Raw genomic sequence first — 19,616 nt, forward strand, 5'->3', positions numbered from 1 at the left:
AGGGGAAATGTGGAAACTGTTGAAGTCCACATTGATGCCCTGGGGTCGAATTGTTCCGAGGCGGAAGATGAGACGTTCTTCCTCCAGGCGTCGGATGGTGAGGGAGCGGCGGCGAAGGCCCAGGACCTCCATGTCCTCGGGAGATGGGAGGGGGAGTTGAAGTGTTGGGCCGCAGGGCGGTGTGTTTTCCAGCATCTGCAGTCATTGTTTTTACCTATTAATCTAAGCCTCTTGATTGCTAGTCCAGTGACGTCATCACTAGGTCACTGTCTCCCTTGCTGGCTGAAAAAAGAACCAGTAACAAATCTCAACAAAATTACAAGAGACAAATGATTTAAGAGCACTTTATTGTTCTTTGAGGCTACTTTAAGTACAAAAAGTGGCCTGTCAAAAGCTTTTTTCCATTTTGGGTGAAACAAGGCCGCAAACGAGAGGGATAGAATTCAAATTTACAAACTGAAACTAACAGTAAGTACACTGTAGACATTTCTGCTCTCTGTAGTAATAAAAATTGTAGACAAACCTGGTCTATACATTTTAGAATGTTTTGCAGTCTCCACGAAATTTATAACTAGTCCACAATCCCTGGATTGTTGTTTGTATTCTTGTTCAGTTGTCTCACATTAACAAAAACAGCCAAGTAACCAGACGTATAGAGTCCACAGACAGCATCTACAGCCTTCTACCATTATAATGCTCAGTAGCCTGTAGCAGTAATGAACTAGTGGCTATTAATGCTAACGCAGTGTTTTCATAGATAACTGTGTTCCTGCACTTTTTACCTTATAACAGACAAATCTACACCAAACAAAAAAGATCAACTTTTTTCTCCAAACAAAAAAAAAATGCATGATTACAACAAAAAGGACAGGGAAAATTAAATAGCTACATATCATTAACAAATTAATTGTTCCTCAAAAAATACCTACGAATTTTTTTTTTGTACATTCTTTACGCACAGCGTAATGATGGTCTTATAGTTACCTATATAAAAAGTGTTCATTTAGTGATTTTCCTACAGAGTAGGGTACTGAATGCCAAAGCAGACAAGCGGTAACTACCCAGTAAGGTGGCGATGAAATGTGTACGTTTTTACTGGGATGACGGAATGTATGGGCATGTGTGACTTTCTCAAAGACAAAGGCTAAATCGGGAAGCTATAAAGCATTACACAGCTGCTTTCTGTACCTCTGCCTCTACTAGTAGTTGTAGTAGCTATTAATACAACAAACAAAATAGCAGTATACTATTAGAGGAATGTACGCCTTGGCACAGGACTAGAATAAGCATAAAAAATTAAAATTGCATTCCACAAGCCATGACAATCTTCATTACCACATTAAAGCCAAGCCAAATGCTTCTCTTTGTTTCAAATAATGTCACGACTTGTTTAGCTGTAAATCTTAGTCTGATTTCACAGACATCATGGGAGCTATTCTATTACTTTGTTAAGCAGGTTTTATGCATTGATTATTCAGTCATGAACAAAGCTATTGCTGCCTGTACCATGGAATTTATAATCTACTGAATATTATATGCAGGCCTTTCCTGAGGCTATCCTCTTTTGCTGGCTTCTACCAGTGTGAATACATGCTTAAATGTCATTGAGTAAAACTGTACCAGCAGTAAGTATCTAGGACTGTTATTGATGAAAATAAACTACAATTCTGAAGAAAAAGCTCTAATATTATTTTTCATTATGCCTATACAATATAGATACCAGCTATTTTTTTTAAATCATGCAGCTACTTTAATAGAAGCACTATTGACCTTCATTTCTCAAATCTATTTGAACAAGCTGACAAATACAGATGAAGGGTGAAGGAAAACAAAATGCCCGTGTTCTTTGAAAACAAATGCAGTCCAGTTGTGAGCACCAAGCACAAATTGTAATCTGAAGCTAGAGAAAGGCTAATACCTGTATGAGACTTTCCCTTCCAAAGCTATCTTGCCTCTGTAAAAGCACAATACATATCATACGAAGCCCTCATTGTCAGCAGTCTGCCATCTAACGAAACAAGAAAATCTGATGTAAAGTTGACAAGCAACCTCACCACTCCCCAATAGTGCAAATCAGACATACAGTTCTTTTCAAGTATATAAACGTACAAAATTACATAACAGAAAAGCAATGTAAGCAAACCACACACACTCTAGTCAAAGGAACTAGCAGAGGCCAAAGCATTTGGGTCAACCAATCATAACATGGCTTTTTGGGGCAGCAGAATTGCATCAGAGGTTTCTTTGGTAACTGAGGCAGGAGATTAGGATGCTACATCATACAATTTATATGAATAGTTCCTGCTATTTTTTTTAGGGCACCCTTCTGCAAATGCTAAGCAAATACACAAAAGTGTCTAGTTAAAAAAATACCCCTCCCACTTATTTAGCAGTGTTCAAGCTCAGTCAAACCATGCATTTCACTCAGCACAGAATGCAATGTGGTCCACTCTTCATGAAACAACTGAAGGGGAGTGATTGTGATTGACCATATGGGACGAGGGTGAGGATTGTCCTCTTCTTGAGCCAGAATCAGGGCTGCTGGAAACACCATCTTTAGCAGCCTTAATCTGAAGCCATGTTTCTCCAAGAGCTTTGGCAAAATGATCATCTACCGATCCTGTGATGGAAACTGAATTTGTCGCAGGTTCTGGTTGCTTGTACCGCTCTCCAAGACTTCGGCGAAAGTGTTCCTCCACAACAGGGTCACAAGTTGTAGTAGTAGTTATGGAGGCTGTGGGGGAAGAGGGGAAAAAAATCCAAAATTTAAAATACAAGAGAGAGAAGCAGGAGGAGAAATCATCCCAAATTAAAGTAACAGTTTCTCAAATTTTGCTCTGATCATAATCAAAAATAATGAAAATAAACACATATAAATGGTTAATTAGGTCCCCCACACATCTACATAGCAACAGGAGTAGGCCATTTAACTCTTTGTATCTATTCACCAACCAGAACATGATTGACTCGTGAGCTAACTCCAAATATCCACCTTTGCTCCATACCCCTTAATACTTTCGAAGCATGTTAACTAACATCAGATTTAATTTATACAAAAAATTACAAAGCATATTTGCTAAATACAGAATGATACTAAATATTTCATCACAAACAGCACAATTCCAAAACCATCTTCCATCTGCTCATTCTAAATAATTCTGTTGCTCTAAACTGTAAATCAGTATTTTCATAACAGAAGTCAGCTCGTTCAACTTGGTGCTGCTCAGATATTAGTTGTGATGATACTTTGCACCAAATTTCCTAATTAAAGAAGAAACAAATCTGAGGACGGAGGACAGAATATCTTAAATCTACTCCTGCTGTCCATGTGATACCTCCTTTAAATGGCTGTCATTGAAATCAAGATGTTTCTTAGCCCCAGGTGGTGATCACCACTGAACTGGCTGCACACCATTTCGCACCAGCTTTTCAAAACCAGAAGGCATTAAGAGTGTTATTTCTGTATGCTCGAGTTAAGTCTAGCCCATATTGACTGCTTTTGGGCACTTGTATAAAGTATCAGAAAGCTGCTCGTTTTATTATACTTGAAGAGTCACTGTCATCAGAACACAAGGGAAGAAGGAAAACAGGAGCAAAAAAAAAAAAATGCAACCAATGTTTACTAATGAACATTAAAAAACAGGTCTGGAAACAGGATCCCTCTTCTTTTACACTTGTCTGCAGTATAGGCAGACAGCCAGCAAAGAAGTAAGCGAAGAGTTATATCTTCTACAGCACTGCAGCATCTACTACAGGTTACTGCAATAATGTGGTATTGCTATGCAACATACTAGTGCCCTGAGTTATGGTGACTGATCAAATCAAATTGCGTTCCCTTTAACAAGGTGCTCTGGAATTTTTGGAATCAGACTCCGAGGCTGTCCATTTATTCATGGCAACTGCAAGTCAGAGAACTTGATTGTAAACTTCTTTATTCACATATTCAAATTTAGCTCTCAAGTTTAATTTAAAGAGGTTAACAGAAGTCGTCTATTCAGAATTTGCTTTTCAACAGTAGTTTAGAGGTAGGTGCTTAATGACAAAGTACAGGCTTACAACAACCCACAAGCTTTAGAAGAATTCCAGGGATGAAATCGCAGGTTTCAGTAAGTGTGGGTTGTAGATCTTGCAAGATTTCGATAGAATGAATGAAGATGTACAAAATAATTTGCTGTATTTAGACAGCGCATTTTAGCACAGGGAAGGACTATAGTAGGGCTGAGGGTTTAAACAGTAAAAAAGGTAAAGCCTGGGGTTTGGGAGCACAAAGATATTTTGGGAGCTCTGACATAAAGAAACTGCAAAGGCAGATTTAGCTAGGATAATATTCCATATTATCTAGCAATGTCTTTGATCAGGGAGAAGTCCTTGAATGGAGCAACAACCTTGGAGCAAAGAATGAAGTCCCCATGTCTGTGTTTTACTCGCTGGTTGCATTAACTAGGAGCACTGAGAAAGAGTGGTGTTGTGGGAAGCAAGAGATAGAGGGAACTTTGGGTCTAAGGCTGTGACCAAGCTGACAGTTGTCAGCAGCTGGGGTGTTAAATCATCTTGCATTAGTAAAAGGTGGAGGCTTCACCATCTGTGTTTTGAGAAATAGAAAGAAAGAAAGAAAGAAAGATAGATAGATAGAAGATTATGGCTACACTAATGGCTTGGAGTGAAGAGGGAATTATTTGCCATCAATAAAAGTTTTAAAAAAAAGTAGTTCAGTCCAAGCTGTAAACACTGGTAATATGGTCCAGAAAAGGAAAGTTGAGACACAGTCAGGTCTGGCAACACGGGGTAGTTTATTTTTGGGAGTTTTTTTGGGGGGGGTGGGGGGATGGATGGTGGTGGGAGAAGGTTGGTGGTGTTGCTGTTTGAGATTGATACATGAAAATCTAGCCCAGGAAAATCCTGGACTAAATGAGTTTGAGAATCTCCGCTTCCCCAACCCCACCCCCAAAGAAATGTTCCATCTGGGCGATATGTTTCAGGATCTGCTTTGTTTATCGACATTTTAAATGCAACTTGGTTATCATATTTTTGACATTTTTCTTTCCACATGAGTTATAATTCACGTAACAATGCATATTTTTGACACTTACTAATTTTGTTGTCCATGTGAGACACTTGACAATAAAATCAACAGAAGCTGGCATTAATTTTTGATCTATCTTCTCAACACTAGATGGCAGGGGATTTTTGTTTTTATTTTTACTCTATTTATTTATTCGGTTCCAATGAGTATCAGCTTTAAATATACTTTTATTCATTACTTTTCTTCTGTGTAGCTAACATAAGGCCCATTTACTTTCAGGTGTTGACCACCTCCATTGTAGTAACCCCAATGGCTGCTCCTACTTGCTAATCTGAAGCCTGCAGTGCTGTGGGCTTTTATAACAAAATAAGTGAATTAGTAGCACACATTGAAGTTATTCAATACAATTTGATAACCATTATAGATACATTTAAGTAAAGCAGGAGCTAGGTAAAAATGGAGGAATTGTGCTGCTGCTCACAGACAGCATCAGCACAATTGTTTGAGATGACTTTGGTTCAGAAGGTCAAGATGTAGAATCAGCTTGGGTGGAGAGGAGGACTAGTAGGGAAAATAAATCACAAGTGGAGGTCGCCTATATGCCCTTTAATGGTTACCACATGTAGGACAAAGTATACAAGAAACATTGATGCTTGTGATAAAAGGTACAGCAGTAGGTGACTTTATTCTACACAATCTGCAAGATATCACGTTAGCTGCATTGGGTTGGATGAGGAGCTCATAGAACACTCCCAAGATGGCTTCCTGGAGCAGCACGTTCTGAAACTGACCAGAGAGCTGGCTATAACAGATGGAACGCATCAGCAGTAAGTTCCCAAGAACTCTTAAATTTGGAAGGGAACGTGTAGTGGTGGTGCTCCCCTGTACCTGCTGTCCTTGTCCTTCTAGATGGAAGTGGTCATGGGTTTGGAAGATGGTATCTTAAGGATCTTTGGTGAATTTCTGCAGTGCATCTTATAGATAAGTGCACCTTTCTGCTACTGAACAATAGTAATGAAGGAAATGAATGCTTTTGGAGGTGGTACAAATCAAGCAGGGTGCTTTGCTCTGGAGAACGTCAAGCTTGTTGAGTGTTGTTGGAACTGCACCCATCTAGGCAAATGGGGAGTTAGGAGGAGAGTTACTCACTGCATTATTCACAAACCTGCTCTTGTAGCCAGTGTTTTTGTGGGGAGTCCAGTTGAGATTCAGGTCAATGGTAGCCTCAAGGATGTTGATTATTGAAGTAAATTGAATGATTTATTGTCACTTGCATTTTAGTGTTTAATATAGTAGAAAACAGTGTAAAGCTTCACAAGTCGCCACAACTCAGCGCCATTTTGAAAAGCTTTTAACTGAAAGCGAGTGTATCTTCATTCTGTTGCCTCCACCAGGAGTCCTGAGTCAGCTCACCAATGACATGTGTTGGACCCACCAACGTAGAAGTTGCCACATTTTAGGTGCCATCTCTTCACCACTGGGCCCACCTCACCATTGCAGTCCCATGCTGTACTCACACTTGACCTGCAATCAGGCGCCCTTGGCTCTGCTGATGTCTCAATATCACTAGGAGTCCCCTTTCTGAGCATCTTCAACACTGCTGCTGCCTTGTCAGCATCGGGGCATTCTTGAACCAGAAGGCCCTGGCTGTATTGCCAGGCTGCTGCACCAACAGTCCCGCTCTGGCCACCCTCCTGTGAGATGCTGCCTTGAGGTCTTGAAGTGTCTGGGGTTGTCTCCTCCAAACAGTGGAGGAGATTTGCTGCGACCTCCGACTGCCAGGAGGCTGCCACTACTCCGCATAAGGCCCACTCTCACAGCCGCACTGATGTTGCCAACAAACTCAGCAAAAAGAAATCAAAGAAAAAACAACAAAAAAGAGAAAGAGCTGAAGTAAAAAGAAAAACAAAGAAAGAAAGCAGATAGGAGTCAATAAGCCTCAGACAAGAGCATACATGCAGATCTGATATTTTGCCGTCATCTTGAAACTACTACTTTCGTGATGATAAGGGTTGTATTGTCTGTTAGAAATGGTCATTGTATGGTGCAAACATTACTTGACACTTGTCAGCCCAAGTCTGGATGTTGTCCACATCTGATCGCATTTGAGCATAGACAGCTTCAATATCTGAGAAGTCAGGAATGGTGCCAAACATAGTGTAATCTTCAGTGAAAATCGGTATTTCTGATATGATGATGAAGGGAAGGTTATTGATGAAGCAGCTGAAGATGGTTGGGCGTAGGACACCACCGTGAGGAAGTCTTGCAAAGATGCCCTGGAGCTGAGCTCAGCTGACTTCAAACAACCACAACTGTCTTCCAACATGCTAGATATGACTCCAATCAGCAGAGTGTCTCGCCCCTGTTCCCCTTTTCATCACTATAGAGGATATTACAAAAAATTCCAATAGCAATTGCAAATCAGAAGTGGAGAGAAGAACATGGTGAAATTACCAAACAAGGAAAATAGTACTGAGCAAACTTTTGAGCAGTGAGCTAACAAGTCTCTGGGTTCAGATGTATTATATCTGATGGTCTAAAAGGATGTAGCTAATGACTATATGTGGTAAGATGTGCTGGTGTGAACTTTGCAAAATTCAGTAGATTCATGCAGGGAAAATTCCATTTAACTGGAAAACAACAAATATACACTCAAAGAAAGAAGGAGACGGAGACAGGAAACAGGCCAGTTAGTTTGATATTTGCTGTGAGAAAGGAGTTAGATTTGATCACTAGAGATTATAGCCATGCACGGAGGAAAAAAATTCAAGGTAATCAAGAGTCAACATGGTTTCATCAAAGGGAAAGGCACAGCAGTATTAACATTCACATGGATAGCAATTCCCTATTTCACTAGCCATAATGGTCATGAAAAGATAACAGATAGTATTCACACTGCTGATAATGGGGGATGCTTAATCATGAAAATGATGGAGAAATGCTCCAGGTAACCAGATATCAGTCTGTGGGAGATGACAACATCAGCCTTTTTCTATAATTTGCAGCAGTATACAATTAGCAACGCTTTGCTGTCCAACTTGCTGACTAGAGAACTACGCACAAAGCAAGGAGTTAAAACTTATCTACGCAAGGGTGAAAAAATACTTAGAAAAATGATTTCCTGACTATTTTAAATTGAACTTCAATTTTTATGTGAGCACCATTTTATTTTTACAGTGGGTGTGATGAAACAACACTGCAAGCAGAAATTCACAGGAGAAATATCAAAGATCGTTTCTCATGACCTACATTGGCTTCAGTTGAAGCCCAGTTGCAGTGAACCCATTTTGTTAATTCATATTCACTTGGCATCACAGTACCATATTGTCACCAATTGTTAAGTCTATTCAGAGTCCAAATTTACCGTGCGAAATGCAATTTGCAATCTTACATGTAGCTGCCACTAGATTCTATATAGTCAAGTGCAGACATATTTTGTGAATTGCCACAAGTATTTGGTATGAAATCTACACTGAGTTAATAAATGCAAAACATGAAAACTAACTCAAAAAAAAGCCTTCGCTTCTGTTTATGTGAGGCCCCTTTACTTGAAGATTAAGAGCTGAAATGATCAAGGGAAATCTATACGGATGTAAGTACTGTATTTTTTAAAAATATAAACAGTGCCCTAAGGGCCTGACTGGATTGAGTTAGATTGCTTACATAAACATCACTGAAATGCAACTTACAATTGGAGGGTCTCCTGTAGTTTAGGGGCATTGCTGGAACACAACTGCTGTGAGCAATAGGGCAATGGGAAAGGTTGCAGTTACGATTGTTACCAGATGCACATGTAATTACCGATGGGCGATTCTGAATGGACAAAAAGAAAAAAAAACAGTGCATTAGTACAATTCCAAAGATCAGTGAAAGGCTTACTTCTTAGCAATAGCAGTTAATATTAATGCTTAAGTACACAAATTCTTCTAGCTATGAATGTAATGCTTTGTAATTCAAATTTATAATGTATCAATGCAAAGACTGATCTCTCCATTAAGTGTATGCATATGTTTTTAAAAAAGAAATCTGATCATGTAATAAATATCATTGGCAGTACTGTTTCATACAACCTAACATTCATCCATTCGATTCTGAGAAATACTCTAGAGTGGTGCATAATCCACAAAATCAATTTCGAGCTCAAAGCTATGTTCCCCAAGGTGCTCACAAGGATCCCAGTGGTCAGGCTTACATTGCCTGCATTGTGTACTCAAAAATCCATACTCTACATTTTATATTTTTTTTGACAAGCGGCAACATGGCTCAAAGTCGGAATATTTTGACTGAGTTAAGTGCCACCAGGGAGCTGAACACATAAGATAGAATGGCAAATTGCGCTGTACTGTTAGAAGTGCAATCACATAATCTTGAACCGAGGCTTCCATGATTACCACCTCAAATCGATGTAAAAACATGGCATAGCAAGATTTAAAAGATCAGCAGAAAAATCTCTGAATCACGGCTAAGGTTTCTCTCAAGAACCTGCTGTTTGTAGGATCTTAACACATGATGACAGTCTCAATTTCCTTACCTAGTAGTGACTGCACTTCAAATCAATCTACTAATGGTAAAGCAATTTAAAAAGTACTAAAAATATGAGGAAATGTTAAGCTTTTTCATATTTTAATACCAGGAATAATGTGCAATTATCCAACATCTTTGATTTATTAGCTGGCATTATCTTTCAAAAGACAGACTCCCAGGAAAGTATAAAACTTCCATTTCACTTCAATGGAAGCAGCAAGCGCTTGACTGATTGTCCACTGGTCTCCACTCACAAACACAGAGTGAATGCCAAGCCACAGAGCCAAACCCCAAAAGTATCAAAAGCATAGGAACATAAGCAGGCCATTCAGCCTATCAAAGTTGTCTTACCATTACAGATCCTGACTGATCATCTTCTCAATGTCACCTCCCCACACTATCTCCCTTAAAAAGTCATTAGTCTCCAGAAACCTAAGAACTTTTGTCTTGAAACTACCTGTTCAACAATTAAGCTCCCACAGCCCACTGAGGTAGAGAACTTCAAGGACTTCCCACTCGGAGGAATTCTTCTGAAAATGGTCTGCCCCTTATCCTGAGATTATATCTACTCATCCTAGAGTTACCAGCAGGAGAGATGTCCTAACTACACGCGCTCGGTCACGTCCAATAAGAATTTGCAAAGTTTCAATGAAATCACCTCTCATTCCTATCTTCCTGGTGTGGAAATTGAATAAAGACTTGTGCACTTTGTGTCTCTCACTGCGTCTCACACCTGCCCACACACACCATGGGTGCTGGGGAAAAAATAAGCACTACCGCAGTTAGGCGGTAGTGCGGGGGTTAATTAAAAAATAAATCACCTCTCATTCTTCATAGGTGTAGTGAATAGAGGCAGTTTCCTTAGTCTCTACTCCTACAACTATTCTGCCATTCCAGACATTATCCTGATGAAATGACCACCGAACTCCCTTTATAGCAAGTATGCCCACCCATACAAGGACTGTCCACAAGACTCCCAGTACGTTCTTGTCAAGTCGGTATACAACTACAGAAAGACATCCTCTGTGTGCTCAAGTCCCCTTGGAATGAATGTCAATCAACTACTGGCCTTCCTAAATGCTTGTTGCACCTGCACTCTAGTTTTTAGTGACTCATGGACAAGCCCACCCAGATTCCCTCGGGCATCTACATTTCCCAACCTCTCAATTTCTGAAATATGGCTTCTTTCCTTTTTTTTCCCTTGTCAAAGTGAATAATGTCAAAACCCTACACAATATATGCCATTTGCTATGTTATTTATTTAGCCTGTCCAAGTCTTCTTGAAGCCTCTTCAGAACCTATACCAAACCCAATTTGGAATCATCAGTAAATTGACCAGATTTTTAAATGCTGAAAATGTGTTGCTGGTTAAAGCACAGCAGGTTAGGCAGCATCCAAGGAATAGGAAATTCGACGTTTCGGGCAAAAGCCCTTCATCAGGGCTTATGCCCGAAACGTCGAATTTCCTATTCCTTGGATGCTGCCTAACCTGCTGTGCTTCAACCAGCAACACATTTTCAGCTGTGATCTCCAGCATCTGCAGACCTCATTTTTTACCCGCAGATTTTTAAATGATCAAAATTATACCTGGAATTGACTGTCAACTGCTTTGTCCCTTCTGTTTAGGGACTATGCTGTCTTTAAAATATTTTAGTTTGGCAACAAATATTAATACTATATGTTAATTTGATTAGTGAAATCTTCTACAACAAATTCACATTCACTTTCAGCCCAGTATCAACTTTTGCAACCTCAAACATCCCAAAATACTTCATAAACAGTTAAAATTTTCTGTAATCTAGCAAAATGAAGCAGAATATAGTCTGCTTCACCTGTTTTTGAGAGCAAAAAATGTTTACTAATTTGATCCTACGACTAAATTTGTGGAAGGGAACCTGCCAAGATATTAGCAATGACACTGCCCTACTCGAGCATTTTTAGGAGCTCCAGTGCTAAATCAAAAACATAGGTAGCAATATCAGTTTAAAATAAAGACAATTCTACAGATTTGGTAGGGCATTGATGCTTCCCTGACCCTGCAGAACTGGAGATACCCACTGCCACAACCTCTTTCACAACTTTCCCAGCAGTTACCCAAGACTGAACTCTTGGCATGGATTCTGGATTAGTGGTGCTGGAAGAGCACAGCAGTTCAGGCAGCAACCAAGGAGCAGCAAAATCGACGTTTCGGGCAAAAGCCCTTCATCAGGAATAAAGGCAGTGAGCCTGAAGTGTGGAGAAATAAGCTAGAGGAGGGTGGGGGTGGGGAGAAAGTAGCATAGAGTACAATGGGTGAGTGAGGGAGGGGATGAAGGTGATAGGTCAGGGAGGAGAGGGTGGAGTAGATAGGTGGAAAAGGAGCTAGGCAGGTAGGACAAGTTTGGACAAGTCATGGAGACAGTTCTGAGCTGGAAGTTTGGAACTAGGGTGAGGTGGGGGAAGGGAAATGAGGAAACTGTTGAAGTCCACATTGATGCCCTGGTGTTGAAGCGTTCCTAGGCGGAAGATGAGGTGTTCTTCCTCCTGGCGTCTGGTGGTGAGGGAGTGGCAGTGAAGGAGGCCCAGGACCTCCATGTCCTCTGCAGAGTGGGAGGGGAAGTTGAAATGTTGGGCCACAGGGCAGTGCGGTTGGTTGGTGCGGGTGTCCCGGAGACGTTCCCTAAAGCGCTCTGCTAGGAGGTGCCCAGTCTCCCCAATTTAGAGGAGACCGTATCGGGAGCAATGGATACAATTTATGATATTAGTGGATGTGCAGGTAAATCATTGATGGATGTGGAAGGCTCCTTTAGGGCCTTGGATAGAGGTGAGGGAGGAGGTGTGGGCGCAGGTTTTACAGTTCCTGCGGTGGCAGGGGAAAGTGCCAGGATAGGAGGGTGGGTTGTAGGGGGGCATGGACCTAACCAGGTAGTCACGGAGGGAACGGTCTTTGCAGAAGGCGGAAAGGGGTGGGGAGGGAAATACATCCCTGGTGGTGGGGTCTTTTTGAAGGTGGCGGAAATGTCGGTGGATGATTTGGTTTATGCGAAGTTTTGTAGGGTGGAAGGTGAGCACCAGGGGCGTTCTGTCCTTGTTACGGTTGCAGGGGTGGGGTCTGAGGGTAGAGGTGTGGGATGTGGACGAGATGCATTGGAGGGCATCTTTAACCACGTGGGAAGGGAAATTGCGGTCTCTAAAGAAGGAGGCCATCTGGTGTGTTGTGTGGTGGAACTGGTCCTCCTGGGAGCAGATACAGCGGAGGGGGAGGAATTGGGAATACAGGATGGCATTTTTGAAAGATGTAGGGTGGGAAGAGGTATAATCCAGGTAGCTGTGAGAGTCAGTGGGTTTGTAAAAAATGTCAGTGTCAAGTCGGTCATCATTAATGAAGATGGAGAGATCCAGGAAGGGGAGGGAGGTGTCAGAGATGGGCCAGGTAAATTTAAGGTCTGGGTGGAATGTGTTGGTGAAGTTGATGAATAGCTCAACCTCCTCGAGGGAGCACGAGGTGGCACCAATACAGTCAATGTAGCGGAGGAAGAGGTGGGGAGTGGTGCCGGTGTAATTAAGGAAGATCAACTGTTCTATGTAGCCAACAAAGAGACAGGTATAGCTGGGGCCCATACGTGTGGAGAAAGTGAAGACTGCAGATGCTGGAGATCAGAGCTGAAAATATGTTGCTGGAAAAGCGCAGCAGGTCAGGCAGCATCCAAGGAGCAGGAGAATCGACGTTACGGGCATGAGCCCTTCTTCAGGAATCAGGATTCCTGAAGAAGGGCTCATGCCCGAAACGGCGATTCTCCTGCTCCTTGGATGCTGCCTGACCTGCTGCGCTTTTCCAGCAACACATTTTCAGCCCATACGTGTGTCCATGGCTACTCCTTTGGTCTGAAGGAAGTGGGAGGATTCAAAAGGAGAAATTGTTAAGGGTGAAGACCAGTTCAGCCAACCGAATGACAGGGTCGGTGGAAGGGTACAGTTGGGGATGTCGCTTATCTCTCCACGCTTCAGGCTCACTGCCTTTATTCCTGATGAAGGTCTTTTGCCCAAAACGTCGATTTCGCTGCTCCTTGGATGCTGCCTGAACTGCTGTGCTCTTCCAGCACCACTAATCCAGAATCTGCAGTCACTGCTTGTACCTCATTGAACTCTTGGCATGACCAATGATACCAACTCTCAACAGGTTTTTTTTTAAAAGAATTCATTCACGAGATGAGGGTGTTACTAGCTAAGCTAGTATTTAATACTCATCCAGAATTGCCAAGGAGGCAGTTAAGAGTCAACCACATTCCAGTGGGTGTGGGGTCACACCTAGGTCAGACCAGGTAGGATAACAAATTTCCTTCCCTGAAGGACCTCAGTGAACCACATGGGTTTTTCCAACAATGGTTGCACAGCCAAGTATATTTTTAATAGAGTTCAAATTCTACCATCTGCTTTGGTGCGATTCTAATTCAGGTCCTCAGAACGTTCGCTGAGTTTCTGGGTTAATAGTCTAGCAATAATGCCACTAATTCATTGCCTCTCAAGTGAAACTTATCAAATGTCCAAAATTCAACCTTTAATGTATCTTCTTGGTTGGAGCCCCCACTAGTTGAGCAACACAAACTGGGGAAAAATATATCCTCAACCCAAACTTATCCTAACGGAACAATGGAGGTAAGTGACTAGCTGGTGATTTAGTTATATTGATTTGAAGAACAAATATTGGCCAAGATACCAGTGACCTCCTCTGCAATTCTCAGATATGTAGCCTGGAATTTTTTATATCGACTGGAAACTACAGACAGAGTTTGGTTTAAGAATTCAGAAGGCTGTTGTGGCAAGTGCTACTGTCCATACTTTGGAGGTGGAAGGTGAGAGTTCAAATCTCACCCGCCCTAAAAGTGTGTCATTATATGTCTGGATAGGTCAATTAAAATATCTGCATTGCACAGAAGCTGTAATTAAAATGGACTGAATTTGTAAACCTGGTGTACAGTGAAGTTTTGGTCCGCTAACTTGAGGGAAGATGTTCTGGCTATGCAGCAAAGGTTTACCTTTGGTTAACTAACAGGAAGCTAAGAATGGGAACAAAGAGTGCTTTTCTGGTTGGCGATGGGTGACTAGTGGTGTGCCTGAGGGATTAGGATTGGGACCGTAATTAGTCACAACTTACATTGATTTGGAGTTGGGGACCACGTGTAGTGTGTCAATGTTTGTGGGTGACACTAAGATGAGTAGTAGGGCAAAGTGTGCAGAAGACTGTGAAACTTTGCAGAGAACATAGATGCATTGAATGAGTGGGCAAAGGTCTGGCATTTGAGGTACAATATTAATTCATGTGAAGACATCCATTTTGGTAGGAATGACAGTAAAAACGGACTATTATTTGAATGGTAAAAAATTGCAACACGCTGCTGTGCAGAAGGATCTGGGTATCCTTGTGCACAAATCACAGAAGTTGGTCTGCGGGTGCAACAGGTAATTAAAAAAAAGGTAAATGGAATTTTGTCCTTCATTGCTCAGGGGATTGAGTTTAAAAGCAGGGAGGTAATGTTGCAGCTGTATAGGGTGCTGGTGAGGCCACACCTGGAATACTGCATGCAGTTTTGGTTCCCTTACTTGAGAAAGGAGGTACTGGCACTAGAGGGGATACAAGGAGGTTCACTAGGTTGGTACAGGAGTTAAGGGGGTTGGCTTATGAGGAAAGACTGAATAGGCTGGGATTATTTTCATTAAAATTTAGAAGGAGGAGGAGGGGATCTTAGAGAAACATAAAATTATGAAAGGAATAGATAAGATAGAAAAACAGAGGATATTTCCACAGGGGGTAGAATTAGGACAAGAGAGTATAACCTCAAAATTAGGGGGAGCAGATTTAGGACTGAATTGAGAAGGAACCTCTTCACCACAAGGGTTGTGAATTTGAGGAATTCCATGCCCAGTGAAGTAGTTGAAGCTACATCACTGAATGTTTTTGAACAGTGTAGGAATTAAGCGTTATAATGAGAGGGTGGGCTGAGGCCACAAAAAGATCAGCCATGATCATATTGAACAGCTGGGTGAGCTCAAAGGGCCAGATCGCCTACTCCTGCTCCGAGGTCTTATGTTCTTGGGATGGCAGGACTGATATAAAGAAAGGTTAAATTGATTATAATTATAATCACTGGGGCTCAGAAGAATTTGGGAGGAGGGGGTCTCATAGATACATAAAATTCTCAGGGATAGGGAATCCAGACTAGGGGGTCACAGTCTAAGGTTACAAGGTGGGCCATTTAGGACTGAGAAGAGGAGAAATTCCTTCACTCAGAGGGTGGTGAGCCTATGGAATTCATTATGAAAGGAAGCGGTCAAGGCTAAAATAATGTACGATTTCAAGAATGAGATTAATATAGCACTTGGGATGAAAGGCATCTGGATGGGCTGAAAGGCCTAATTTCTGCTCCTACGTTTTATGGTCTTATGGATCGATGGATAAGGGGGAGAAAGAATAGGAGCAGGCTACTGAGTTGGATGATCAGCCCTGATCATAATGATGGTGGAGTAGGCTCGAAGGGCTAAATAGGCTGCTCCAATTTTGTGTGTTTGTAATTCCTCTTGCTTCAGAAGACTAATTATTTATGATTACATTGAAATTAGTAAACAGAAAATTCTTTGGTTCATGAGGTGAAATGCAATAATAACCAACTTAGAACACCCATGTACTTACATTGTGACTGAACATGGTCAACCATGCATCATGATGCACCACAATGACAACACTTGCACCCTCTCCACCCTATATCTACAATCATGCTGAGTGAGGTAACCATGTATATGGATAGTATTGCAGTCTTAATATAAACAGTGAGGACCTTTGCTTCATAAATAAGCAAAGTCTCCAGTTGCAAATCAAGTAACTGATTTTTCTTCCCTTGTTTATGTGGGCAAGTTGTGGAAGGAGGAATTCTGCCAACATATGGAGACGGTACAGGATGTGAAATCTGTCCCATTTCTATTGCAAAGCAGTTTACACAAACCAACAGAAAACAAAAAACTCTAGTGTTCTAAAGTCACAAATCTCCACTTTTAATTGTCCTTGCCCAACAGTAAAGATTGTATGAGCAGACTAAATGGACTATATTACTGGACTATGGTTAGAGTGCCAACAGCAAAAAAAAATTCTCCAATATCATTCGCAACTCTGAAATGTCTCAAAGCACTTCACAATCATTCAGTCACTTTTTAAGTGCTGATAGTTTTGTCAGAAATCATGCCAGTCAGTCAGTTTTATTCAAGATCCCACAAGCTGCAATGCTATTAACAATTATTTAACCAGATGCTGCTTGAAGATGAACACTGGGCAGAATAACAGAACTCATTATTTTCCAAAAGGAATCTCAGGATTTAAAAATCCATCTGTACAAGGAGACAATGTGCCTCCATTTGATATCTAATCTGAAAGATGACATCTGTGATATTGCAACACTTCCTCAAAATCTAGACTGCTGTTTCAGTGTCCACATGGAACTCAAATCCACAGCCTGCTGACTCAAAAAAGGTAAAAGTACAACCAACCAAACCAATTCAATAATATGATGCTACTGTGGGGTCCAGAAAGAAAGAAACAGAGGACATCTATTGCTACTTTGCTTATGTGATAGCATTGCAACGTGAATCTGAAGGAACTTTTGTAGAGTTATAATTTTAGTAAAACAAAAAAATGTTTGTCCAGGGATATGGTTAATGATGAGTTAATTAGTCTTACTATTAGACACAAAACAAAAAAATACCCATTCTGTAACCAACAGATTACTGAATGGCTGGACACCAGTTGTTTTTCTAACTCTCCCTTCCCCAGTCGCTCCAGATAAGAGGTGGCATTTGCACAGAGTAAGGATGACTGGCAATTTGAGTGGCACTAGAACAAATCATTTATCTCGCTCAACATCAGCATAATTGACCTCTAGCTCAAGAGTTGCAAAACATTAGGAAAAGACTATTACAAAATATGTATTTGGAAAACCAACCAAAAAAGATCAACATTTATACCTGCTGTCGTTCCACACCAATGCTGACTGTCCTAGCTGCATCCAAGCTATTTTTGGTCAGTGCTAGAGGCTGTTCCATTGACATGCTTGGTAGTCCTATGCCAGCATAGGCATGATTGCTGAGATGGCTCATGGTTGACACTGCAGCACGTTCTATTGGACTACGACTTCGCTCTCTATGTTGATCTTTTCGAAAATCCCCATTGACTGGTTTGGTCCTGCAAAACGGATTCAATTAGTATTCGCTGGTGATATAACATTTTCAGAATAGCAGATGCAGAAAAATTAAGTATGCTTCTCTGAAATACAGCAGATAAAACACAATTTTGTATTCGGATATTAAACACTCAGATCATTCCTGCCAATGAGATAGCAGTGTTGGAAGAGAGATGATAAGAAATTTACTTTATTTAACTTTAGGTTTAAACTGAAGTCAGGTAGCTGTAAGTCACTTAATTGATTACAATAGAAATGTACAAATACACTACATTCATGCATCTATAAATAACTTAGCAGTTCAAATACCCACAAATTGTACTATTTTCAGTTTTTGACTGTGAAATAAGTCACAATTATGTAAACATATAAATCAACAAGGTACTAATTTTCAAAATTTGCCCCATTTCATTTACTGGCTTCAAGTTTATTTAAATAAAGTCATATTTCCATGCATCCATTGAAATTCTTAAAGATTTTGTTACTGTTTAAAAGTATTAAGTGAACTTTATAAATAATATGTAACTCATAGGACCCTGTACTTCTGTTTGTATCCATAAATATATATTAGATCATCATTCATTATGTGACAACTTGGAATCAGTTCCAGAACGTTGTCATAAATAATTAACCCTGAGGTATGTAAATGAGATAAGTGACAAGTTAACACTTTAATAACTCATTGACTCATCTACATGCTTATACAGGTTGACAGCAAAGAAACTGCAACTTACAAAGGAAACTAGTAAAACGGCAATGTCTTTCATGCATTGCCCACATATTGGCACAAGAATACACAGTGAGGGAAAAAGGGTAAGAGGAGGAAACAGATTCAAGTACACTTAATCTAGTTTTTTGATTTGCAAACTGAATACAGTAATCAATTATGTCTTGGTGTCATTTGTTTTAAGACAAGTTCAGGAGAAAATATAAAACTTTAAAATAAAGGGACATTTCTCTAAGTAAGTTGGATATCCATAATGCTAAAAACATACTGGAGAACTGTTACTCAAATGATGCCTATGCTTTGGTTTTAAATTAGTTTTTCAATATTTAAACACCTGTACAGCTGACTATATTATTGTTCAACTGGGTGGAGCCATTTTCAAAGGCACAAGCTTTTTTTGTGCATAAATGCATTCTCTCATTTTGTGCTTCTCACATGTTTTGGTGATGATTGTTGCTAAAATTTCTTCTAATTACAGTATGTGCAGCAATGTGTCATATGATGGAATGCAGGATGTGAGATTTATAGTCAAATATTCATACAAACATACATTACATCTTATCCTCTCATTTAAGCTGAGCATAATATCCCCCTACTTACAGAAACAGTACTTGCTTTGTTGAATTACATGAGAGGTATTCAAATTAGAAAAATAAATTAAGTCTACACAACCTTCTATTTAACAACTGCCAGCTATATGCTAGATATTGATAAATAGCTGAAGTACTTTTATTTGCAAGAAAATAAAGGTTCAAATTTCCTTTTGCGTAGTAATATTTAGTGAAACAGCACATCTATCAGAAAGACACTGTTGCAGTACATAAGTATCAATATTAAACATGGTATTTTCTTTCAGTAAAGTCATGCTTTTAAGCTGATCTTAATATTCCCTAGTGTAACAATGGATTTATTCAAATGGTTCTCCTATCATGTGATGCAGCTAACTACAAAAGGAAGGACAGAACTTTAAACAGTTGCTGGAGAAGAAGCATTGCTCAGCTTTTGTTATTAGCTTGACAAACTTCTGATCATCTGCATGCTGGGTTCTGAAAAGGAGTGGTTGCAGAGATGGTGGACACACTAGTTGCACATTTCCAAAATTCCCTTGATTCTACAAATCTTTTAGTGGATTAGAAAA

At 40.4% G+C, this 19,616-nt stretch overlaps 1 protein-coding gene across 4 annotated transcripts in view; it reads right to left on the reverse strand.

Annotated features, from left to right (window-relative positions):
- Positions 1–328: 328 nt before the first annotated feature.
- Positions 329–19,616, reverse strand: part of vgll4b (vestigial-like family member 4b) — a 111,216-nt gene continuing 91,928 nt past the window's right edge. For all 4 annotated transcript variants that reach the window (XM_060835516.1, XM_060835517.1, XM_060835515.1 and 1 more), the window contains 3 exons: positions 17,537–17,753; positions 8,713–8,836; positions 329–2,734 (listed from right to left, as the gene is read on the reverse strand). In XM_060835516.1, the coding sequence (XP_060691499.1) occupies positions 2,454–2,734; positions 8,713–8,836; positions 17,537–17,753 (622 nt within the window). In that variant the 3' untranslated portion in view covers positions 329–2,453. The remainder of the gene's footprint in view (positions 2,735–8,712; positions 8,837–17,536; positions 17,754–19,616) is intronic.

Source organism: Hemiscyllium ocellatum, chromosome 14, assembly GCF_020745735.1.
Source record: "Hemiscyllium ocellatum isolate sHemOce1 chromosome 14, sHemOce1.pat.X.cur, whole genome shotgun sequence".
Lineage (NCBI taxonomy): Eukaryota > Metazoa > Chordata > Chondrichthyes > Orectolobiformes > Hemiscylliidae > Hemiscyllium > Hemiscyllium ocellatum.